Here is a 26,700-nt window from a genome sequence, read left to right as displayed (position 1 = left end):
CCTGCTGGTACACAGGCCTAAGGCACAGTTATGTACAATAATATGGACCTCTCCCTGTTGTATACTACACACAGATGTAACATATGAACACATCAGAATACAGTAAGAATACCCCAGAATTCTACAGATTTAACCGTAGTAATGCCCTTCCACGACTGTTGGCTTATTGTTTGGAATACAACAACATCCCATGTTTTTGCATAGATATATTTTGGTTTGTTTTCTTTGTGTTTCGGGAGTATTTAAACCACAATTGCATGCTTATCTTCTCAGTGTATGAAGCACAGCAGCGGTTGCTATAGCAACCATAGACTGAACAGGACGGCAGATAGCACTTAGGCAAAGTCTTTGGCAAGATCTGAATGTAAACAGATAATACAGTTCAAGTTTTTTTTAAATTTCCTATTTCTTTCAATTCTTTAACTTAAGACATGTAAGAAGTAAGTTTATTCGCTGGGCAACGTACAAACTGACAAGTTACATTAGCCCTAGCACTATGAGCTACGATAAACGTTAGCTAGAATAGCTAGCTTCTAAGTGTGGCAGCTAGTTATTATTTCATGTTCTGATATGACATTCTTAACGTTTTGACTATGTTACAACTGATAAAAGCAAGACAAATAAAGTAACCAAATCGCTTTGCAATATTTTAGTCCAGAAATACTTATGGGTGTTCATTTACCATAATGTTAATTACAGTAGCCTAACGTAACGTTATCTCCCCTTGCTGTTACCATCAGTTTTAATAACTTTACATTTGCGATCATGACCCATTTCATCTAACAACACCACTGGCATCTTCTTTGACTATCAGACCCCAAACAGCAATACATTGAACTACAAAGATGTTATAGTAATGGTGTTCAGTTCATCATAATCTTTATGACATAATGTAGTCCGTCTCCCATCTTTTTGCCGTCCAGCATGGAGCCGTCAGGTGACTTAAGTCACGTGTCTGCAAGGGGTGAATATCTCTGTGCTACTGTTGTCCTTTTCCCATTTGGCTCCAGGACACTTCATTTTCTATTAGTTAATTCAATTCACTTTTACAGATATTGTGTAGCTCATGCTTATGTAGATTTTGTGTTTAAATCAGTAAATGTCTTCTAGATTGTTAATCCAGTGTCTACTTTAAAGGTGCCATGTGTAATGTCTGCCAAAAAATCAATTCATACTCCACATTCCATAAAAGATGGGGCAGTATACCTCCAGAAAGTGAGTTGGTCTACCCTAGAGTAACAACCGAGACACGTGTATTGCAGTTTGGCTGGCGCTTATGTTACCCGCATACTGCCTCCCATGGTCGAAACTGGTATTATGACACTTGTCGGGCTGTGGCTAGTGATTTAGCATGCTAATTCAGGTTGATATCTCTTCAGCACTATACATTGTCATTTTTTTAATGACAACATCAGCCTTATTTCTTCTCATTCTTTTGATGCGTGTAGCTCATTTTTTGGATATTTTTACCTCAATTCTTACACATGGCACCTTTAAGAGTCATGTCAAGAGTCAAGTGTTATCTTTATTTCAGTACAGTCATATGCTAGTTTTAAAACACACCACAAGATAAAACAAGTATCAAGTATGAGGACAGCAACACAGAAACAGTAGTGTATATACCTGTATATGTTTGTGTGTGTGTGTGTGTGTGTGTGTGTGTGTGTGCGCTTACAGCATATATGTAATCACTCCAAGGCTCCACATGTCCGTGGGGAAGGAGACAAAATCGTAATTAATAACTTCCGGAGCCAAAAACTCTGGTGTGCCAAAGTTTACTCTCAACTTCTCTCTTGGTTTATACCTGAGAAAGAGATAAAGAATGCGAGAATATGTGTGTGTGTGTGTGTGTGTGTGTGTTTGTGTGTGTGTGTGTGTGTGTGTAAGAGAGAGAGAGAGATAGAGGGAGGGGGGAATCTTGAATATTAAGAACAAAAGTACTGAAACAACCAACCATACAGGACTGGCAGAACAGACCTGTAGTGCCAGAAGGATAGACACACACAGAGATGATCCCCGGGTTCTAATTCTCTGTTTACTTTTTGTTTAACCTTTCTGATGAGGTGCTCTTTGTTTTTGCTCTTAGTTTTTTGCTCTTTGTTTAGCCTTTTGAGTCTGAGATGAGCAGCAAGTACAGCAGGAATGTGCGAGTGTGAATATATTTCAAGACTGTTCACCTGTTTGTCACTCCCATATCAAAGTCCTGTTAAAAACACATGATTCTTATCTGTCCTAATAGAACAATGCAAGGAACATATATGGCTCTATAGTGGGGGGCCTTAAGCACATAAATTGGTCATTTCGCGCAAATTCTTCTAAAAGCGCCAAATTTGGCACAGATGTAGCTCAAGTTATACTGAAATGATTTAGCTAGGGCACCGGAGCCAGAGACCCTCAGGGCCAAGATGGCGGCCAAATCCAATATGGCCGCTACCTGAAAAGGTTTCTATAACTTTTGAACCACATGAGCTACAAATACAAACTTGATGTCTTTTTCAACTTAATTGATCATGGGAAACACATAGGAATGTTTATATTTATGACCCAGTATATCTGGACCACTTAATCCTCCAATTCCAATATGGCCGCTGTCCAAAAAAGCAGTTTTGACTGTAGTTACACCCCATTGTTTGCGCCAATTTATCTACAAGCACCAAATTTGGCACGGATACAGCTGAGGGCATACTGAAATGATTTAGCCAGGGCGCCCGAGTTAGTGATCTCTGAGACCAAGATGGCAGCCAAATCCGCCACCTGAAAAGGGATTTAGCTGCATATTTTGAACCAGATGAGATACAAATGTATAATTGATACAGTGGGGAGAATAAGTATTTGAACCCATGCTAAAGTTTGATCTTAATGCCTTAATTAAAAAGTAAGTAAAAATCCAACCTTTAAGGACACCAATTTTCTTAGTGAATGAAAAATGTATCGTAAATAAATATTTTTTTTCCCTTAAATTACAGGGGCAATAAGTATTTGACCCCTATGTTAAATTCCCATAGAGGCAGTCAGATTTTTTATTTTTAAAGGCCACTTATTTCATGGATCCAGGATACTGTGCATCTTGCTAAAGTTCCCTTGGCTTTTGGAATTAAAATATCCCCACATCATCACATACCCTTCACCATACCTAGAGATTGGCATGGTGTGTTTTTCAGTTAGCCTATTAGCTGGTTTGATGCTCATTGAGTTTGATGCAAATCAAACCAGCTAATAGGCTAACAAAAAACACACACCATGCCAATCTCTAAATATTTATATTTATGATTGTGTATATATGGATCCTCAAAGTCCCCATATCCAATATGGCTACTTTCCAAAAAAGGGTTTTTGACTACAACCTTTGAACCAAATGCGTTAAAGATGAAAACGTAATGTCTATTTATTTTTTTTTTACCATGACAAACACACAGGAATGCTTACGTTTGTGATTGCCTATGTTTAGATCCTACATTTGCATTTACAAGAAAGCAACTACCTGATAATTTCTACTTTCCAAATATTCTCACCAATTTTAAAATTGAGAATGTAGGGAAGGCATATATGAGGGAGAGTCAGAATTCCAGCATACAGTAGATTTGGGCAACTTTATGAAAACCCTGAAGCCCTCATGCTGGCAGGGCCTGACTGTGCCAGAATTAGTACAAGAGTTTCAAGCTGTGTATGATAGCAGCTCATCATCATCATCATCATAAAGAAGAGGCATGTTCAGGAACGATGTTAAATTTTACCGGTTATGGAAACCCTTGGAAATCCCTTCTTATCAACGAATCATGACCTCATAGCACTTGACACTCAAGATATTATGGAAAGAGAAGTGGCTGATTTGCTCACTACTGCTCACAAAGTTGGTGTAGCCCTACTGCCAATGTAGAGCAGCGACTTGACAAGGTCACCAAGCCTGTATCAGAGTTTTAGGGCAGCCGTGGCCTACTGGTTAGCGCTTCAGACTTGTAACCGGAGGGTTGTCGGTTCGAACCCCGACCAGTAGGCACCGCTGAAGTGCCCTTGAGCAAGGCACCTAACCCCTCACTGCTCCCCGAGCGCCGCTGTTGTTGCAGGCAGCTCACTGCGCCGGGATTAGTGTGTGCTTCACCTCACTGTGTGTTCACTGTGTGCTGAGTGTGTTTCACTAATTCACGGATTGGGATAAATGCAGAGACCAAATTTCAAAAGAGTATATACTTATACTTATACTGATATGATTCCTCGGGCAAACATACTGACATTTGCCAACTGACCTGACACAAAAGCCAAGCACAAAACAACTAATGGTATTTAGAAGCAAAACATGACACTCATCACACAACTGTTCCTTTCACTTCAGTCCAGGCCTGATGCAGACATGGCATAATTCATCATGTTTAGTAGTATTGCTGGGTTTGTGCGGTCACACATTACATTACATTACATTACATTTGGCTGACGCTTTTTTAACCAAAGCGACTAACATGGCAAACAGTAAGTTTTAGAACAATTCTCACAATTTTAGGACAGTTTAAAAAAACATTAGAGTACAGTAAGAATAAGTGCGTCGGTGAGTGCTGTTTTTAACAGTTACTTGTCAGTTTAAAACGGCTGGTGAGTGCTAGGATCAGTAAGATTTGTTGTAAGTGTTGCTATGAGAGTAGATGTTCTCTAAAGAGCTGGGTCTTCAGGAGTTTTTTGAAAGTGGAAAAGGATGTCCCTGCCCTTGTAGGAACTGGCAGTGTGTTCCACCAACGAGGAACAACAGATGAAAAAGTTTGGATTGGCTTGAGCGCGGGTGGTAGAGCTAGGCGTCGTTCGTCAGAGGAGCGCGAGCGGTCTGGAGGTAGTGTAAGTCTGTATGAGGGCATTCAAGTAGGTGGGAGCAGAACCGGAGACTACTTTGTAGGCAAGCGTTAGAGACTTGAATTTGATGCGGGCCGCCATAGGTAGCCAGTGTAGCTGGATGAGCAGCGGGTAACATGTGCCCTTTTGGGTTGGTTGTAGACCAGCCGCCGCCGTTCTGGATCATCTGAAGTGGTTTCACTGCGCAGGGCTGGGAGACCTGTCAGGAGGGCATTGCAGTAGTCGAGTCGTGAGATGACTATTGCCTGAACCAGAAGTTGGGTAGCATCTTGAGTCAAGTAAGTCCTGATTTTCCGTGATGTTGTAGAGTGCGAAACGGCATGACCGGGCTTGACTGAGGCAACATGATCTGAGAAGTTTAGTTGGTTGTCAAGAACAACTCCTAGATTTCTTGCAGTCCTGGTCGGTGAAACAAACAGGGAGTCAAATTTGATGTTGATGTCGTGGTGTATGGTAGGTTTAGCTGGGATGACCAGCAGTTCAGTCTTTGAGAGGTTCAGCTGGAGGTGGTGTGCCTTCATCCATGTAGCTATGTCTGAAAGGCAATCCGAGATCCGTGTTGAAACCAGGGGGTCGTCAGGTGGAAAGGACAGATAGAGCTGTGTGTCGCCTGCATAGCAGTGGTATGAGAAGCCGTGCGAACGGATAATCTGTCCCAAGGAGGTGGTGTAGATAGCAAAGAGGAGGGGGCCCAGCACTGAGCCCTGGGGGACCCCTGTGGTGAGATGGTGAGGTGCGGATAGCTGACCAAGCCATGATACGTTAAACGAAGCGCCCTGTGAGGTAGGATTCAAACCAGGAGAGAGCAGAACCGGAGATTCCCATGTCAGCGAGTATAGAGAGAAGGATACGGTGATTAACGTGTCAAAGGCAACCCGATAAGTCAAGCAGAATGAGTACTGATGACCGAAGCGGTCGCCCTGGCTTCTTTAAGGCTTCTGTTACAGACAGCAGAGCCGTTTCGGTAGAGTGGCCGCTTTTGAACCCAGACTGATTTGGATCCAGAAGGTTGTTCTGTGAAAGGAAGTCAGAGACCTGTTTGGAGACTGCTTCGTTCAATGCCTTTGGATAGGAAAGGCAGTAGTGAGACAGGGCGGTAGTTCTCAACTTGAGCAGGGTTGAGAGAAGCTTTCTTAAAGTAACGGTGTTACCGGGCCATTTTGAACACTGTTGGAAATGTGCCGGAGGTTAGCGAGGCATTGATCACATGTGTGATAGCTGGAGCGATGGTCGGGCTGATGGACTGAAGTAGGCTCGTAGGTATAGGGTCCAGCGAGCATGTGGTAGGACGGCTGCATGTCAGGAGTCTGGACACTTCACTCGGAGAGAGGCGTGAATGCTGAAAAAGATGTTCCAGCAGTCCCTAGAGGTTGTAGGAGGCGGTATCTGAGTCAGATCGTTGAGTGGGCATGTAGAGAATTGACTGCTGATTGCCGCCACTTTGTTTGTAAAAAATGAGGCGAGGGTATCTGCAGTAAGGCTGGATGGAGGAGGAGGCAGCTGAGGGTTGAGTAGCGATTTGAAGGTTGAGAAAAGTTTTCGAAAGTGTCTGTAGCTGTTGATTTTGTCATGGTAGAAAGCAGTCTTAGCAGCAGTGATGCTGGCTGAGAAGGAGGTCAGGAGTGTCTGGTAGTTTTGAGGTCGTCCAGCTACTTTGTATTTGATTCCATTTCCTCTCCAGCGGCTCTGAGTTTGGTGCTGCGCATGATCGGAGGGTATCATTTAGCCATGGATGAGAATGTTTGGATCGAGCTGGCCTTGTGGTAAGAGGGCACAGCTTCGTCCAGACTGAGGTCAGTGTGGAGCAGAGCGAGTCAGTGGCTTCATTAACCTCCAGAGAGGAGAAGGTGTTGAGTGGAGGTAGACCGGAGGCAACCACAGAGGAGAAGCGTTGGAGACAGGTTCCGGATGTGGCGGCGGACGCGTGACCATCGGCTGAGGAGCCGGAGGCTGTTCTGACAGGCTGACGTTGAACTGGATGAAGAAGTGGTCAGAAAGATGGAGGGCGTCACCATGAGGGTGTCTGTGCTGCAGTTCAGTGAAGATCAAGTCAAGCTCTTTGCCAGCTTTGTGAGTCGGTGGGGCTTTGAACCAGTTTGAGGTCAAAGGTGGACCAGGGCCAAAAAGTCCGCTAAGCCTGGGGCATCTAAGTGGATGTTCATATCACCGAGAACAAGAAGCGGACAGTCATGCTCAGGGATGGAGGATAGCAGAGTGTCAAGTTCGTGAGCTACACATGAGCTATGAATCTGTCACGCGACTGGATATTGTGTTTGATACATATCCAGAGGAGAACCTCAAAGCACAAACTCACCAACGCAGAGGAACCGGATCAAGAAATAAAGTAGATGGGAGAACTCCAAGGACATTCCTGCTCACGAAATCAGCAAGGATCTAGGTCCCCAGAAGTCACTGGCCTTACCACTCGTCCACGCTTTAACAGGCTGTGACACAACCTCAGCCTTCCTGGGCCATGAGAAAACGAGTGCCTGGGCAGCTTGGGAGGCAACACCAGATCTCACAGAATCCCTGGTTACCCTTTTCTGGGACCCTGAACAGATCAACAATAACGTCCATGTCCAAAAACTGGAGCGTATGGTCGTCATCATGTACAGCAAGAACTGTGGTTCCAGTGGCTTAGATGAAGCTAGACATCACCTTTTCTCGAATGGTACCAAGTCTCTCGAGAACCTGCCTCCCACCCAAGCTGCACTGATTCAGCACATCAAAAGAGCACTGCTGCAGGCGAGCTTTTACTGGAATCAGGCAACCACTGTCCCGCAAGACATCCCAGAGTCCAATGCATGGGGATGGTATCGGGACTCTATGAGCAAGACTTGGGAACCTTACAGAACTAATCTCGGAGATGCCAGTAAAGCCTGCACCATTCTCCACTGTGGTTGCAAGATAGCATGTAGAGAGGCTCTGTACAGCCTACATGTACAGCCTACATGTAGCGACCCATCACCCGCCTATGACAACTCTGCCTAGATTCCTGGCCCATACTGCCGACCCACCACATGCCTTGACAACTCCTTTCCCCCTGGACAATTCCAACGCTGGACTATTTGAACTTTCTGACATTAAATTAGGATTAATGCATTATCATACCGGATATGTAATCATCCCAACTCTTGTAACTTTCACCTCAGGTGGCTTTAAACACCATGTCCTATTCTCTACACCTGCCTATCATATGCATTTGTCATGTATACAGACCTTACTGTCCTGTATTTGACCCTAGGCAGATGGATCAGGCCCTTGAGTCGTGGATCTGCTCGAGGTTGCTTCCTATATGTATCTCCAATTCTAGGGAGTTTTTCCTCCCCCCTGTTACCCATGGGCCTTCTTTTCTTTTCTTTTCTTTCCTTTCTCTGATTGTCTACACTTTGTAAAGCGCCATGATACATGTGTAATGTTTTGGCACTCTATAAGCACAATTGAATTGAAATTGAAAATAGAGAGCACTGCAAGTGCTGTAAAGCTGGAGTTCGTTGCACTTCTATATGCATGTGAGGGTGCTTGTACAAACAATGATGGTGGAGACAATGAGTGATCTGGTGATCGTGAGTGATAATGAGAATTCACTGTTGTTTTTATGTTATTGCTTTTTTTTGTTATGCAGTTGTGAAGCAGAGTTTTGGACAAATCGACTATATTGTTCTTTTAACAATTTGCCATAATATAAATATTGCCTTGCAATAATAATTGTGTCTTATTCTTTCTTATGTGATTACACTTATAATTACACAAATGTATTCATCTGTGGTGCACTGAAAGCATTTCACTTTTATAAGGAAATGAATCAACATTGAGAAAAACCTTTAAAGTTGTGGTAAAAAAATATTTTCAACCACAGTCTTAAAAAGAATACGGATTACAGACCTAAGCATAAATATAAATATGACAAACATAAATATAAATATGCCAATGGACTTCTTGTGGTCAATAAACATAGAATAGACACCACATCCTCATTTGTAGCGCATTTGGTTCAAAATTTGTAGCCAAAACACTTTTTTGGACAGGGGCCGAATTGAATTTAAGGAATTTGGGGGGTCCTGATATACTCAATCATAAATGTAAGTATTCCTATGGGTTTTCCATGGTCAAAAAATTTAAATAGACATCAAGTTTGTATTTGTATCTCATCTGGCTCAAAAGCTATGTATAGCTAAATCCCTTTCAGGCGGCGGCCAAATCTAATGTTGAATCTAATGGTCGCTTGGATGCCCTGGATAAATCATTTCATTATGCCCTCAGCTACATCTGTGTCAATTTCGTGTTTGTAGATGAATTTGCACGAACAATGGGGTGTAAGGCCCCCAACTACTGCTTTTTTGGACAGTGGCCATATTGGAATTAAAGGAATAAGGGGTCCAGATGTACTGGGTCATAAATATTAACATTGCTATGTGTTTCCCATGATCAATTAAGCTGAAAAAGATATCAAGTTTACATTTGTAACTCATGTGGTTCAAAAGTTATAGCCTTTTCGGGCAGCAGCCATATTGGATTTGGCCGCCATCTTGACCCCAAGGGTCATTGACTCCGGCGCCCTAGTTAAATCATTTCAGTATGACCTAAGCTACATTTGTGCCAAATTATGCGCTTTTAGAAGAATTTGCGCAAAAATGTGCTTAAGGCCCCCCACTACTAGTAACCACATGTAATACATATTCATGTACAAACAGTCATATATGTCCTGACATACAACTAAAACTTCATGTGTTTTGCATATACTAACAGAACATTCCAGGAAATGCCCTGAGTCATATCCTACATTTCTTGGGTGTTGGCTGTCGATTGATGCCCTGCCTGGTTCAGAGATAAGAGTTAGTCTAGTGATGCACAGGTTATTCGTTTTTTTTATGACCCACACCCACCCGACCCATTTTGGAGATCCTATCCACCCTACCTGACCCCACAAAATATGCATTAAACATCAACCCGAACCCGAACCAACCCACAAATGGCTAGTTTTAACGATAAGTAACGTGGTTGTATCCATATCATGGAATAGCCATGATAATGTTTTGTTATTTTACAAGGCGCTCCAATGCAGTCAATGTAGCCTTGTTTAAAATAGGACAAACAAAACTGGGATGATTTTTGGCTGCACAATAGTATGCTACAGGGAAATTATAAACAACATTTTTGGTCCTTTCTTTATGGAAAGTAGAGTGTTTGTTCATTTTTTAAATGTTTCTACATAATTTCTCAGAAGCTATACAATTATTATATCACCCATATACTTCACCTTCATATACTTACAGTATATCACCAAAAAATCCCTTATAAGATGTATGTGTTGCTTTTAATATGGAAGTAGCCATAAACAGTCTGATGTTATATATGACATGCATTGGTCTTTAATCTATAACAGAGAGTGTAGTTCTGCCCAATTTAAGTAAGGAGACATATGGTACCTGTTTATGAATCATACAGTTTTATTTCATATGGGCTGTTTATTACAAGACTGGCCCATTGGCAGTGACCAGGCTCTACCACTGTGTGTACACAAACACACACACACACACCACTCTCACTCACTCATTCACTCACACACACACACACACACACACACACACAGTAAGAAGTGTGAATTTGTGGTAAGCGTCAGTCTTACCTCCTGGCAAGGCCGAAGTCAATGATTTTGATCTTGTTTGTCTCCCTGCTCACACACAGAATGTTCTCTGGCTAAGAGGAAAAAATATCACCATCTTTAGACAACAGATTAGCAGCACAAGCTGTGTCTGACCATTTGTATGACTGCGTTGTTGATCCATACACATCTACAGTCAAAAAGTCAAACGAGACCACCCTTGATAAAATGTGCTTCTGGTGTGGTAACAGCATCCAGGGTATATACAGAAATTCTTAAGTTGAATTTAATACCTTTTAATACCTTTTTTAATACCTTCACAACATTTTTTAATACCAACATGACTTGCAACTAGCGGCAACCTTTCGAAATTCAGTGTTAGGGGTAACTAATTATAAAGTAACGGATTACTGTCATTTTGTTACTTAACTTTCTGAGTAAGAAAGTGTAGCAATGCTTACAATTAAAATCAAGTATCTATTATTATAGTTCCTGGATACTTTGTTCCTTTTTGCTTCAATAAAAACACTGGCCTATACGCAATTGTTTGTTATTTAATCCTAACCCAAGATAAAAAGTTATTTCATTGTGTAGGAAGAGCACACACCACTTCTCCAGCACTAAACTCTATCTCAATCAAGACAAAATGACAAATGAAAATCAGAAAAGATTTACTGGACTTTTATTCTAAATAGGCCCACGACCATACGCAGTACACACACACACACACACACACACACACACACACACACACCCTTGCTGTCTCGTATACTTTGCCAGTCAAGGTATCACATTCAAAAATAGTTGGTCACATTTTACAAAAATACTAATTATTGATTGGGTGCTGCTGGAGAATGTGGGCCTATGTGATAAAATACTTTTGGGCCTGCATGCTCCCCGTGACGAACATTTTTAAAAATAACCCCTTAAATGATGACTTCTGGGGACTTTTGTGGAAACTAATTGATACATTGACTTAAAATATATTATATTATAATATATTGATAGCATATTACAATACAGCCTATAAAAACCTACACAGGTTGTTATATTCAACACATTTTTAGCAAGTCTATTGGGACTTTGATCTCATCACATACTACATAAAGGGAGTAAGCCTATAGGTCCTGAGCAGACTTTGAATAATGTAAAGTTCACACCTGTTAAACTAACCTTAACATGACATTTACTGAGGGTAGAAAATGCTAAATCTTATAGGCTAAACCTTATCTTATAGCCTAAACAAAGCAACACTGTCAGGCCTATGTTTTACCTCTATTCTGTAGTCAAGGCAGGGGTAGCTCATTGCAAATAACCCCTTAAAACATGTACATCTGTTTACATGTTATATTCTTGCTTTTTCCCCTTTCATTTAATTATATATTTGTTTGAATGAAAAGGCCTTCTGCCTTCATGGGGACTTTTAATTTGAAAAGGGGTTATTGTGATACTGTATCTAGGCCTAGTTTAGGCTATGTCTGCTGCTCTTACAGCCTGTGTCATTGAAAACGCGATGGCGCAAATGATTACTTTTTTGGATGACAATGACAACTGGTAGCGTAGACATACTGATAGCTTTGATTAAGCCTCAATGACGCATATTTATGTGGAGAGACAGTAACCCTACGTGGCCGATGAGCCACTGAGCCAGGCAGTCGACTCTTCCACCTCTGACTACGTCCGCACATTCTTGTTTGCTGGCTAGTAGACTATGTGACCTAACGGCATTCACTCCCATCCAGGTGACATTTATGGTCTTTTTTTTTTACAGACGTGGCCGTAAGCCTCTTGGCTGTTGCCAACTAGCCTAAGCCAGTCTTTGAATCTCGAGTCCTCTAACCAAATTTCTGAAAAACTACATTTTCCCATGACTTCGTCTACAAGTTTGGCAGCAAGCCAGCCGTATATCCAGTTTGAGGGGGCGCGGCGCGAACGCACACTGACATATCGCTCAGGTCCTACTCGCACATATAATTAATATGATATAAATGCGAATTTTAGGAGATAGGGGCCTGGGCCTGCACTTAAAGGGACACCAGGCAACGTTTTCGTGTTAATTAATCATCTTTGTAAGTCGGTATATGGTTAAATGACTCATTACGGGGCGAATGAAGGCTCTCTCGCCCGCCCCTACTGCCTGTAGGAAGAATATCCCAATTGCAAGTTCGGTGTATCCTACCCGCCGACCGAAGCAGGATCAGTTTACAGCACAGAGGCAGGCTAACGAAACGCTAGAGATTGTTGCAAACGTGTGTATAATGGCAGAGCCGGCGAAGAAGCAGCGAAAACCCTTGACGGAAGATGCTAAGAAAAGAAAAGAGCTTCAGACCGAGCGAGGGGGAGTTTCGTAGAGAAAAAGCATCAGGCTTGCCTGGTGTCCCTTTAACACAAATGGAAAACCTCATAGTTAGTGGTTCGAAAATTTAATACCTCATCAGATGACGTTTATTACTTTTTAATACTTTTAAATGGCCTTAAATTTGCCTAATTTCATTTACTACCTTTTAATACCTTTTACAACCCTGCGGACACCCTGGCATCAGAAATGAAATTGATAGCAGTGGATTATGTAATCCTTATGATGGCCTATTGTTATTTTCAAGAGACCATTGAGCATTTTTTTTTGGCCGTGTTTCTAAAAACCTCACAAAGTGTCACTCACATATGTCCTGAGGGCATACAAAATAATTTTGGTTTCCTGTACAATATATTTGTGTTACTTTGCAATTCGCAAAGTGTTGCCCATAGACAGTAAACGTGCTGCCCCCGGCAATATGGCAGCCACGTTTACATATGCTACCTAATAGAACTCAAGCCTAGTGCGGTATCTAGCTCTCTAATGTCTATGACTCGGGCAGGCCAGTGAACCCTTCTTCTTTTTCTGTGAGCTTTTTTCTTTTGGTAGTTTGCAAACGGAGTGCATTACCACCATTTGCTGGACTGAAGTGTGATGGCAAGTGTACCATGTAGCCTCGTTCTGGCCGCCGGATGAATAAGGCGAATACTTGCATTAGGAAGTACAAGGAAGGGAGTACAAAATGTTGAGAGGGAATGCAAATACAATGTACACAGTATAGACACAAGTAGGTCTTGATTGCACACAGTGACTTTATTCTGACCCAGACAGAAGCAGGACATTTGCTTTGCTTTGTGTGTGTATCTTTACATGCACACTGAGTATGTGAATGTGAAGAGAGCTTCTTGGTATGTGTGTGTGTATGTGTGCGTGTGTGTGGTGTGTGTGTGCATGTGTGTATGTGTGTGCATGTGTGTGTATGTATGTTTGTGTGTGTGTGTGTGTGTGTGTGTGTGTGTGTGTGTGTGTGTGTGTGTGGTGTGTGTGTGTGTGTGGGCGTGTGCAGGGAGAGATGTACCTTCAGGTCTAGATGCAGGATGTACATTCTATGCATGTACTGTAGTCCTTCACTGATCTGCCTGATGAAGAGCACTGTGTCCAGCTCTGTCACATTACAGCTGTCATCAATGATCCTGTCAAAGAGCTCCCCTCCTTCCACACTGCACACACACACACACACACACACACACACACACACACCATAATAGTACGTTGAAAGTTTAAAACCAATTGTCTTTATTACTGGAGTTAGGCTTTCAGAACAGTCTGTGGAAGGACTGAGGTTTTACATGTGTATATGCAAGCTGTGGCCCCTCACATGCGTGCCTGTATATTTGTGTGTGTGTGTGTGTGTGGGTGTGTGTGTGTGTGTGTGTGTGTGTGTGTGTGTGTGTGTGTGTGTGTGTGTGTGTGTGTGTGTGTGTGTGTGTGTGTGAGGTACTCACTATTCAAGTACAAGAGTGATGCCATAACGGGACTCAAAGGCAGCGTAGAGTTGGATAAGATTAGCATGGTCCAGCTGATTCATCACCTGAATTTCATTCTTTACATCGTCCTGCACATGTACGTGCCCACACACACACACACACACACAGGCACACATGTGCGCGCACACACACACAGAAAAGTGATAAACATTTCACCATATAAAATTTACAATTCTCTGCACTTAAAATAGTATAGATTTTCTTACAAGTGATGCAAGAACATGACACACACACACATACACACACACACACACACACACACACACACACACACACACACACACACACACACACACAAACACACACACACACAAACACTTACCTTCTCTTTCTGACTCCTTGCTTTGATGATCTTAGCAGCTAGCGTCATACCAGAGGCTTTCTCTACACACTTGTGAACTTGGCCAAAACGCCCCCTGATGTAACAGAATCATTTCACAGGCGCCACAGTGGTTCCATCAGCTCATATACTCATATATATATTATATATATATATATATATATAACTCATATAACTCTGTAGAGTCTGTGATATATAGTATATGAAAAATAAATGTATTTAAAAATAAGCAAGCAGATTTAACAGTGATACTGTACGTGTGTGTGTGTGTGTGTGTGTGTGTGTGTGTGTGTTTGCATGTGTGTATGTGTGTGTGTGTGTGTGTGTGTGTGTGTGTGTGTGTGTGTGTGTGTGTGTGTGTGTTTGTATGTGTTGTACCCTCCAAGAATCTCATCCAAATTGATGGTATAGAAAGCGTTGATTTGCTGTGTTTTGGTCGTTACAATCCGATGCTCAAACGGGGCAGGAGGAGGCGGGGAGGAATCTTGAAGTAAAGAGATGGGGGGAGAGGTAGAGAAGGAGGGGGATGTAAAGAGAAGGAGAGATAGAGAGAAGGAGAGGTAGAGAAGGGGATATAGAGAGGAGAGGGAGAGAGAGAGTGGGATGTAGAGAGAGAGGTGGAGATGGAGGGAGAGGTATAGAAAAGGAGAGGTAGAGAGAGAGTGGGGTGTAGAGAAAGGAAGATGTAGAGAGAGAGGTGGACATGGAGGGAGAGGTAGAGAGAGGGAGAAAAAAAAGAGAGCATGATCATCATCCAGATCCTCCATCTTCATCTCTTATCTTGCTCATTATTGTTCTCCTGTTTTGTCTTTTGTTGCAGGTTTACAGTTTTTATTCTACTCTTCAGGATCACTTAAGTTCAACTGTGTGTATGTGTGTGGCTGTGTGTGTGTGTGTGTGTGTGTGTGTGTGTGTGTGTGTGTGTGTGTGGCTGTGTGTGTGTGTGTGTGTGTGTGTGTGTGTGTGTGTGTGTGTGTGTGTGTGTGTGTGTGAGCCAGGGCTTACCAATAATGTACTCCCCTGTGGACGCCTCCCCGTCCTGCACATCCACATGCGGAGGTCCCGCTGACGCCGCAGTGCTCTTCCCCTCTTCAGTCTTCGCCTCATTCCTCACCTCCGCTGCCTGTTGTTCTTCCTCTTTCTTCTCTTTCCCCTCCTCCTCCTCCTCTTTCTCCTCCTTCCGGCTCTTTTTCTGTTCTTCTCTTTGCAGGTATTCTTGGGACAGGTGACGCTTAGAGCTCAGCATCGCCTCAGAGCTTCACAAAGCACACACGGAAAACACAGACGCAAGGTACAGTAAGTCTCTCACATTACCTATGGAGTCAGTCCTAGTCACACTCACTAGTCCCACACTCATACTCAATTATCAGGGGGCAAATGTCACATTCTGGTGTCTATTTCAGTAAAACATGGAATGTACATAGAGTGCACTCCATGTGTGTATGACTTGAATGTGTGTATGTAAATGGGTACAATTGAAAACAATAAACAGTAAACAATTGCTTCAATTGCGTCAAGGAATCCTCCATTTGCATTTGTTAAGAAAAAAAGTACATCTCTAGGTGACCCTAAACTTATGAAGGGTAGTGTGTGATGTAAAAGGTACAGGGTGGTAGTGGTAGGTTGTGTCTGAGCGCTTAAGTGCACCTTTGGCTGCTGCCAAGCAGCGCTGTATGAGGCTGATCCACATCTTTGCTCTCCTCTTTCTTGATCTCCTCCTCCTTTACAGCTTCGTGTTTCTGCATGGCCTCTTCCAACTCTGTCTCGCACTCATGTTTCCCGGGTTCTTGATCGTGTTTCTCGATCTTCTTTTCCAGTGGTGCGTCTGTCTCTCTCTTCTCTTTGTCTTTCTCTGAGACCAAGTCCACTGTCTCTTTCCTCTCCCGGAGCTGCATGTCACTGACAGAACTTTCAGCATCATTGTGGTCGTCATAGGAACGCTGGAAGTTCTCTTGGTTGAGGTTTTGCACCACTTCTGAAAGCTGTTTTTCCAGTGGTGTGTCTATCTCTTTCTTCTCTTTGTCTTTCTCTGACACCAGTTCCACTGTCTCTCTCCTTTCCTGGAGTTGGAGGTCACTGTGAGAACCTTCAGCATCACCGAGATCGTCACAGGAACAATGGAGGTTTTGCACCTCTTCAGACAGCTGTTGTTCCAGCTGTACGTCTGTCTCTCTCCTCTCTTTGTCTTTCTCTGAGACCAGGTCCACTGTCTCTTTCCTCTCCTGGAGTTGCATGTCACTGACAGAACTTTCAGCATCATTGCCATCGTCATAGGAACACTGGAAGTTCTCTTGGTTGAGGTTTTGCACCACTTCTGAAAGCTGTTTTTCCAGCGGTGTGTCTGTCTCTCTCCTCTCTTTGTCTTTCTCTGAGACCAGGTCCACTGTCTCTTTGCTCTCCTGGAGCTGCATGTCTCTGACAGAACTTTCAGCATCATTGTGGTCGTCATAGGAACACTGGATGTTCTCTTGGTTGAGGTTTTGCACCACTTCTGAAAGCTGTTTTTCCAGCGGTGTGTCTGTCTCTCTCTTCTCTTTGTCTTTCTCTGAGACCAGGTCCACTGTCTCTTTGCTCTCCTGGAGCTGCATGTCACTGACAGAACTTTCAGCATCATTGTGGTCGTCATAGGAACGCTGGAAGTTCTCTTGGTTGAGGTTTTGCACCACTTCTGAAAGCTGTTTTTCCAGCGGTGTGTCTGTCTCTCTCTTCTCTTTGTCTGTATCTGAGACCAGGTCCACTGTCTCTTTCCTTTCCAGGAGTTGGAGGTCACTGTGAGAACCTTCAGCATCACTGAGGTCGTCATAGGAACACTGGAAATTCTCTTGGTTGAGTTTTTGCACCTCTTCAGACAGCTGTTGTTCCAGCTGTGCGTCTGTCTCTCTCTTCTCTTTGCCTTTCTCTGAGACCAGTTCCACTGTCTCTTTGCTCTCCTGGACCTGGAAGTCACTGAGAGAAGTTTCAGCATCATTGCAGTCGTCATAGGAACACTGGAAGTTCTCTTTGTTGAGTTTTTGCACCTCTTCTGAAAGCAGAGCCTGGGCAGTATCTGGGGAAGAATAGCATACAGAATGCACACACACACACATACACACACACACACACAAAGCACAATATATTTAATATGTACTATGACATTGGGCATATGTGTTTGAGCAAAACATTTGTATGGCCATCAAGGACACGGGAATGACTACAGCAATGAGAGGACAGAAGTTGAGGAAATGTAAGTGTGAGACAATTCAGGGCCGGCCCGAGGCATAGACCTCTCCAGAATAAGTCCCGCCTCCTAACTTCCGTATCCATCCAACCTTCGGTCGTCAAATGTCTATGGGAAATAACATGGCGTTTTGAAAGATCGTACCTGTCAAACTCTTTAACCGTTTAAGAAGTATAGTCTATAGTATACTACTTAAACGGCACCGACAATCAAAAAATCCAGTGGAAACTAGATGGCAGAAGTGTGTAGGCCAATCTGCCCACCAGCCTTTTCTACTTCGCTACCTACAGATGTTTTACCGGTATGATATTTCGAAACGCCATGTTATTTCCCATAGACAATCAACGCCAGAAAGTTGGATGGATACGGAAGTTACGGAGGCGGGACTTATTCTGGAGAGGTCTATAAGCGAACTAAGCGGCTCGAGTTTCTTTCTTTTTTTTTTTACATAATAAATAACGTAAACAAGTGACATCAATGAATGAATAAATGAAACAATTAATAATTCAAGACAAGAAAATTCTGAGTTCATGATCAATATGCCTGCCTACCTCCACTGTGTCTGCCAGCCTTTGAGTCACGCGCATAAACTAGACACCTCGGGTGCATAGACAATTCGTGCAGACACTGCATCAAGTTCAAAAATCGGAAGAGACTGTAATGTTAAGAAAAGTCACAAAAAAGGACGTATCCCTCTGGTGCCGAAAACAGAAAGAAGAAAATGACAGAGGAGGAGAAAAACGAGCAAGATACAGGTATGTTTGCATGATTATTTACAGTATGTTTTGTATGCAGTTGTTTACTCAATTACATAGCCTGTTAATATGACATGACACATTTAACATAGTTTTTGTTTTATTTATTTATGTATTTATTTAATCATTGCAGGTTCGTCCACTACAGAGTTGCAGATACCTGAAAGCCAGGAACGAAGTAGGAATAAGTATCTATTTTTTGGGACATTTTATTATGTTGATTAGGTGTACAATTAGGTGTTAACTAATATTACTACGCTAGGTCGAAGTACTCCCAAGTGCTATTGCGCCACACATTGTAGTTCTCCTGTTTATTCGCTTGGCCTTACACATTTTTATCAACTACTCATGCAACTGTATTTAAGTAGGGAAAACGTGGATGTTTTTAATTACTGCTATCTTCCTCCCTCTATGGCTACGCCTGAGCCCGCTAGCTAACACATTCGCGCCGCGCTCCAGAGCGTTTGAGTGCACGTACCGACACGGGAGAGGTATGACTCAACTCGTGAAAGTTAAGGTAAGAACATAATTACTACTGACATTGGGTGGCGTGTTCCCAGTAAACCCAGACAAACCTGTTAGCAAATTTGAAATGTGAAAGTCTGTCTGGAATGGAGCCCATTGATGTCCGCTTCCGAACTTGCCATTTCACTGCGTCCATGGGTGTCATTAGTAGTGAAACTGAACTTGTCATTTCACTGCGTCCATGGGTGTCATTAGTAATGAAACTGAACTTGTCATTTTACTGCGTCCATGGGTGTCATTAGTAGTGAAACTGAACTTAAATTTGTGCATTTAAGTCTTACCAAATCATTTTAGAAGTACAGCATTCATATCTTTCTTGTATAAGGAGGTTCTAAATGCAGTTGTTTACTCAATTCCAAAGAAAATACATGTTCCTGCCTGGGTTTTTGGTGAATCGGAAACAGATTTTAATGGGCTCCTTTCCACACTAACCCGCAGGTCAAATTCAACTTTGCTAACAGGTTCGTCTGGGTTCACCCAGGCTAATAGCACAGTGGTCAGAGAGCCGGAGCAGCAGTGGTCAACGGTACTCTGAGACCAGTTACACTGGGAACACTGAGCTGGTGTAGGAGGCAGGAGAGCGGCCAACAGAGCAGTAACATGGAACACTGATCACCTGAGGACCAGTTCAGCTCGGCTTAGTGATGTGTGACCCTACAGACAGAGCCAGCGGAAAATACATCTATTCTACATGTATGTGTGCGTCTATCACAGATGCTAGTGTAAAAGAAACAGTGTGTCCTGTTAATATTGGCTTGTTTTAGATATGTCTGGTGGCATTGTGGCCAATCTGCTCTGGTCAGACTGGAGCAGATGACGAGGAGTTCAGACAGTCCAGTACACACGGGCAGAAGATAGAATCATCTGATCAGAAGATAGAATCACCTGAATCATCTGGAGTCTTCTTTTTCTTCTGTGATTTGAGGTTTTTCAACTGGAACGTCTCATCATCCTTTTTTGCTTTGAACTAAGGAAAGTATGAGAAATCAGGAGATACACATTAAGGTGGAGGAATTAGGTGGTGCTTTAGGGTGCTTAGCTACAAAGGGTGATTGCAAGTTGTTCTGAGAGTTAAAACAACTATGCCGTCTGTTTGAGATACTGGCTTGCATTTCTTTTTAACTGTGTAAAGGCTTATTACTGTCTGTCTATGTGTCTGTGTTTATGATAAACACACATTGAGCATATACAAGACCTCTGTTTATGCACATGTCTGTGTGTGAATAACAGAATACATTTAAAACTGTTATTTCACCTCCATGCCCTATCATACCTTACTTGTTTTGGAATGCAGAAGCTACCATAACTTGGAATGCAGAAGCTACCATAACATGGAATTCATCCCAGTGGGATCTCCAGGTCACTTCCCTCATCATTTCACAATCTTCTATTTCATACAAGGATGCCATTCAAAGGATTTGTACATGTAGATTATTTTTATGACAAGGGAACACACAAACACACACACACACACACACACATACACTCTGTCTGTCTCTCAATCTCTCTCACACACACACACACGCACACACACAGTCTCTCCTTCTCTTTGAGTGTTGACAGCCTATAAAGTCAGCTGCTCCACCGCATGTAGTGACTAAGTGCCACTAAACCAGAAAGCATGCATACACACATACTCTCTCTCACACACACACACACTTACAAAGATCTTAATGCTGAAACACGCATACACACACAGTATGTTCATGTTGTGATGTTTCACTTTGTTGTACTACCATCTTTAAGTCATTTTTCAAACACTCCAAATGTGGATATCAGATCAAGGCAGTAAAGTAACCAGCAAAATTTTAGGACAAAACTGAACAGGTTATGTTTACAAAAAATATATCAAAAAGTTGCATTACTTAAAAAAGCTATTGCATTAGTTGCATGAATAAATTTAGTATTGATTTATCATAAGATAACAGACATTAACTAATACAATTATGTATTGAATTAAAGGCTTTGGAGTTAAGGTAAATCCAATATCAATGGAGAAATAAACATGAAATATAATGTGCTCTCTCCACAACAGGAAGATTTTCTTAACCCCTTGTAAACATCATAAAACAGCACATGTCAGCAATGCTTTTGACAGCTGAAACAGCTGATGTGTATGTGTGTCCCCATGCCAATGTCACATATAGAGCTAACAGGAATGGAAGCATCTAGAACACTAAATATCACCTATTGCATTTCTATGGATTCGCTGAGCAAACAAAAGCTCACTATCATACCAAACCCAACTTGAGTGGGAGTCTCGTCATTCATCATTCCTTCTCTCTCACACAGACAGACGGAGAGAGAGAGAAAAAAGAGCGAAAGAGAGTTATGCTTAGAACTTGTAATCTTAGAACAGCTGGAGCAAGGTATTGTGGGTAATTAAGTATGGCAGTATGATTGATCACTTAATTTCCCCTTCACCTAAGTGTCATTCATCTGTCACTCCAGTGAAGGGAAGACTGAAGTTCTAAGTAGCTATTTCAATCACCAGTTACTCCACAGACCATATTAATAAGATGGTGAATAACAATTGGACTAACACTTACACACACACGTACACACACACAGACATACACACACATTAACTAGGTCCTAGGTGGCAGCTTGAGTTAATGAGTTGTGTAAACGACCGTCACCAGAGCTCTGAGAGTGAAAGGCGATTCCAGGTTGCAGCGGCACATTCCCGGGGCGGGGTAGGAGGGAGCGAGGGAGGGAGAGCGAGTGGGGCAGGAGGGAGGTAATCTTGTCCTTAACGTAGGAACACACGTGCTCCTAAAGGAGGAACTGTGTTCTGAAATAGAGACTGCTGGAGGGGGCTAAGGCCAGAGAGGCCATATTAGACCAGCCACTCATGTGCTAACACACTCGGGGTCAGAACCCACAGCTTCTGAAGCACTAACAACTGAGTCACCTGGGGATACACATCTCGCAGCTATTAAACATAAAGTCTGATTGATCCTGGCCCAAAGTGTCTTTTTGGGTGGCCAAAAATAATGTTGACTTGGCTGACAGTACACAAAATCTCTTTGTATTAGCTATAATTGCTCAGGTTACTTTGTCATTAATATTCCTTCCATCTTACTGTTCAAAGAGATGTCACTTATAGCCTATAATTTATCGGCAGTCCGAGGGGGCTGCAGAGGTCATTTTGATCGCAAGAGATCTGGACGCTGTGCTGGACATTGAGTGGTGCTCCATGTCAAGTCTAAATACAGTTCACCCATGCATTTTAGACACAAACATAAAACAGATTTAGCCAAAGAAAAATTATAATATCTAGAGGGTTTGTGCAGGAGTGCAGTAAAACCAGCAAGGCAGAATCATTCTTCTGTGGGAATTACAACAGTCAAACCTGAATGGTGCAAATCGGATAAATCTTCATGACAGCCATTTACTGACAACTTCATTTATCTGAAGGTGCTTGATATTCAGTTGGGAAATGGATGATATATATGACATTCAATATGCTTAAGTAGCACAAATATAAAAATGTTAAATAATTCAAACAATGTAAGAGGTTAATAATCTTCAAATTGCTTAAATAAACTTGAATTGTTTTTTATGAATAATACAGCTTCACGAGCTGAAATGTGAAACAATCTGTATAACTTAAAGTGACTTATTAAAGAAACAGACAGTGTGAATATAAAGTTCCTTTTATATCAATATCAACAACTATTTCAGTGTTCATGGCTGTGGTATCTTACCTACTACCAACGTGATAACTGCACATCATTTTCTATTTGTAAACTATGGATTATATTTCTCTGTTAATGACGTCCAGAGTATGCACTGACCCACAGGTGCACAGACTCTGCCCACACACCTGTTTGCACACCTTAAGAGTCGTTCACACCAGGAACGATAACTATAAAGATAACTATAACTATAACTAACTTAACTATAACCCTAACCTTACTCCTTCGGGACTCTGACATTTACCATGTTAACGTTTCAATGCCCCACAAAAGGAGGGGAGGGGAGAGGGGAGAAATGGACTTTTCAGCATGAACCTGATTCTCTCAGCCCCTATCATCATATCACTTTGTCTGCTGTCCACCTGAATGTTTTACAGGCTATATTAGCCATCCTACACAATCTGGACTGTGGTCATAACATCTACATCTTATTGCCTGTTATATATTGTTCTTAAAGTATATTATTTTCCTTGTTTCTTAAGTTCTATTATGTTAACATTCTTGCACTGTTCAATCCCTGCACTGTTCACTTTTCCACTACCACCATTGCACACACTCTACTATAGCACCTTATCATGGTCATTGCATCATATGGTCAGTCCATCAGACCCTTGTAATCACTTCACAAATTGTTAACTCTTTAAATTCTGTGAGAGATATGTGTGTGTATGTATGCGAGATATATGTCTGTGTATGTGTGTTTGTTGTGTTATGGTTGTATAAGCTATACCTGGATACCTAAAATTTCCCTCGGGATGAATAAAGTATCCATCTATCTATCTATCTATCTATCTATCTATCTAATTGTACATCCGTGACAACACACTTAAAGCCTCCATCCTCTCATTCGTCCACAGCCTCCTTGGCGTCAGCACACCAGCACATGCATGTTAAAAGAGGAGACACACACAGAGGAGGGCACCTAAGCAAACCATAAGCAAACAGGCGGAGGTGGATTACAGGTGTGAGGAGACAGACAGACAGACAGACACAGACGCACATACTGTACACACATACACACACACACACGTACACACACAGACAGAGACAGACAGACACACAGTCAGACAGACAGTCACACACACAAACAGACAGATGACACACAAATAATAATATGAATATATTATTATTATTATTATTATTGTTGTTGTTATTATTAATGATAAGAAGAAGAGTAATAGACAGACAAACAAACGGACAAACAGACAGACAGGAAAATACACAGAGAAGTGAACCAACGTCTGGGCAGAGACAGGGAGAGAGAAGTGGACCAACGTCTAGGCAGTCATATTAGTGCATGAGTAAAACAGAGAAGTGGACCAACGTCTGGGAAATATGCAGAGAAGTGGACCAGTAGACCCCAACCAGGGAGAGAGACAAGCGACAAGCACAAAGATAAACAAGTGAGACTGTATGGCAGAGAGACAACCAGGCAAAGGGGTGCAGAGACAGAAAGGTAAGACAAGAGACAGGTGGGTATGTATGCAGAAAGGTAAGACAAGAGACAGGTGGGTATGTATGCAGAAAGGCGAACAGACAGGTGGGTATGTATGCAGAAAGGTAAGACAAGAGACAGGTGGGTATGTATGCAGAAAGGTAAGACAAGAGACAGGTGGGTATGTATGCAGAAAGGTAAGACAAGAGACAGGTGGGTATGTATGCAGAAAGGCGAACAGACAGGTGGGTATGTATGCAGAAAGGTAAGACAAGAGACAGGTGGGTATGTATGCAGAAGGTAAGACAAGAGACAGGTGGGTATGTATGCAGAAAGGCGAACAGACAGGTGGGTATGTATGCAGAAAGGTAAGACAAGAGACAGGTGGGTATGTATGCAGAATGGTAAGACAAGACAGGTGGGTATGTATGCAGAAAGGTAAGACAACACAGGTGGGTATGTATGCAGACAAACAGACAGGTGGCTATGTATGCAGACAGGCAGACAAGTGGGTACAGTATGTATACAGACAGACAGGTGGCTATGTATGCAGACAGGCAGGCAGGTGGTAGGACATGGAGACAGTCTGGTTGGCATGCTGACATGCACACAAAAATGTAAAGGATGAGAAAGAATGGGATAGGAACACAGGAAGACAAACAGACAGACAGACACACAGGGTTGCACATTAGGTCAGAGATAGACAGACATAGAGGTGGACAGACAGGCAGACAGAGTACAGACACTCAAAATGCAGCAGCTAGATTATTAAGTGGCTAAGAAACGTGAGCATGTAACTGCTGTGTTGGCTAAGCTGCACTGGTTACCTGTGGAGCACAGAGTTTATTTTAAAATTTTACTTTTTGTCTTCAAAGCCCTCAGTGGTTTGGCACCTAGTTACATAGGTGACCTACTAATTCCTTACAGCACAAGATCACTTAGGTCTTCATCTCAGAATCTTCTCTATATCCCCAAAACACGCCTTAAAACTACACACTCTTTATTCTTTATTTTATTTTTGACCAATTTGTTTATTATTTCAATTATTTATTTATTTCCCCCCATGTTATGTTATTATTGTTGTTGTACCATTGTCATTGTTTTATGTTTGTTTGTAAGCACTTTGGTTCAACTCAGTTGTTTTTAAATTAGTGTTAATTTCGTCAGACGAGACCAGAGGAAAAATGTTTGTCAACGACCTTTTTTTTCATGACTAAGACAAGACGATGACGAGACGGCAGTAATGTCCTGAAACACTGACTAAGACTATCTTAAGATGAATTATTGTTGACGAAAAAAGACGAGACTAAAATGTTTTGCATGAAATAAGAACTAAGATAAAAATCTCTTCATTTTCGTCTACAAAATGAGAAGACAGAATATCTAGCTGTTATGTTTTTCAAAATATTCGAATGAGTTCATACGCAACAGCTTTCCTGTAGGCTAGTCTACGTGCTGTTGCTGCAACCCTGTGGCTGCAACACGAAACTACATGGAACAAGAACACTGGAGATTTCTGCCAGAGTTACCAACTAACTACCTAAGCTTTATGCCACAATGCTACATACCCAGAAGTTGAAGCTTCTCTCATGCAAATTAACATCCACCAGAATGTCCATACGAAAATGTTCATCATGTAATGTCAACTATTTAACTAGTTAGACTGATGATGCAAAGTTTGCTAGCAAGTAAGCTAATATGGAAAGTTAAGCTAGCAAGTTAGCTATGGCTAAGATGGAGAGTCTGTTTGGGGAATGTGTTGTGTTTTGGGTATATAAGCCATCTAGCGAGGAGGAGTAAAACATTAATACTTTGGTCACGACAGTGTTTCTCAAACTTTTTCAGTTTCAGGACCACTTAACTAACCCTAGCTAAAAAAAAAAAAGATTAGACCTACTTCAACAGTAGCCTATAATTAGTCTACACTATAGGCCTACTCACTGAACCACCTTGCTTATTGTCTTTGCACTTTGCTTATTGTGTGGATTCATACTGTATGATTTAAACTGGCATATCTTACATAGACAGTGTTGCAGAACTGTTTTTACATACAAGTTGGTTCAATATTGCAAACAACTCATCTATATTATATTTTACCACGTCTGCTCACGGACCACTTGAGATAGCTTGCGGACCACCAGTGATTCCCGGACCACACTTTGAGAAACACTGGTCTACGAATAAGACAGTGGTCCAGTGTAATCTTTTACTGTCTATGGTCAAATCCCAGCCGAGCTATAACTGTAGCTCGACTTACCTGTGCATGTAAACATACTGACTGACAAAAAATCAGAATGAGTAATTATAACAGACGAGTAGCCCTGTGGACACACAATATTGTTGGAAAATTGAGATGTGTGAAACACTATTTGACTCAAATGGTAATCAGAAATAATTTGTTATAAAAAAAGACTAAAATGTGTTGACTAAAACTGACTAAGAC

The 26,700-nt window shown here is 42.0% G+C and overlaps 1 protein-coding gene across 2 annotated transcripts in view; it reads right to left on the bottom strand.

The window, feature by feature from the left end:
- The window catches only part of LOC125301129 (myosin light chain kinase 3-like), a 44,893-nt gene that overhangs the window by 6,709 nt on the left and 11,484 nt on the right, over positions 1 to 26,700 (bottom strand). For both annotated transcript variants that reach the window (XM_048253436.1, XM_048253437.1), the window contains 9 exons: positions 20,007 to 20,088; positions 16,272 to 17,670; positions 15,630 to 15,880; positions 15,003 to 15,108; positions 14,607 to 14,700; positions 14,243 to 14,352; positions 13,816 to 13,957; positions 10,466 to 10,536; positions 1,676 to 1,804 (listed from right to left, as the gene is read on the bottom strand). In XM_048253436.1, coding sequence (XP_048109393.1) covers positions 1,676 to 1,804; positions 10,466 to 10,536; positions 13,816 to 13,957; positions 14,243 to 14,352; positions 14,607 to 14,700; positions 15,003 to 15,108; positions 15,630 to 15,880; positions 16,272 to 17,670; positions 20,007 to 20,088 — 2,384 coding nt within the window. The remainder of the gene's footprint in view (positions 1 to 1,675; positions 1,805 to 10,465; positions 10,537 to 13,815; positions 13,958 to 14,242; positions 14,353 to 14,606; positions 14,701 to 15,002; positions 15,109 to 15,629; positions 15,881 to 16,271; positions 17,671 to 20,006; positions 20,089 to 26,700) is intronic.

Source organism: Alosa alosa, chromosome 9 (assembly GCF_017589495.1).
Source record: "Alosa alosa isolate M-15738 ecotype Scorff River chromosome 9, AALO_Geno_1.1, whole genome shotgun sequence".
Taxonomy (NCBI): Eukaryota; Metazoa; Chordata; class Actinopteri; order Clupeiformes; family Clupeidae; genus Alosa; species Alosa alosa.
Note: the sequence above shows the minus strand (reverse complement) of the source record. Positions and strands in the feature narration are given on the sequence as shown.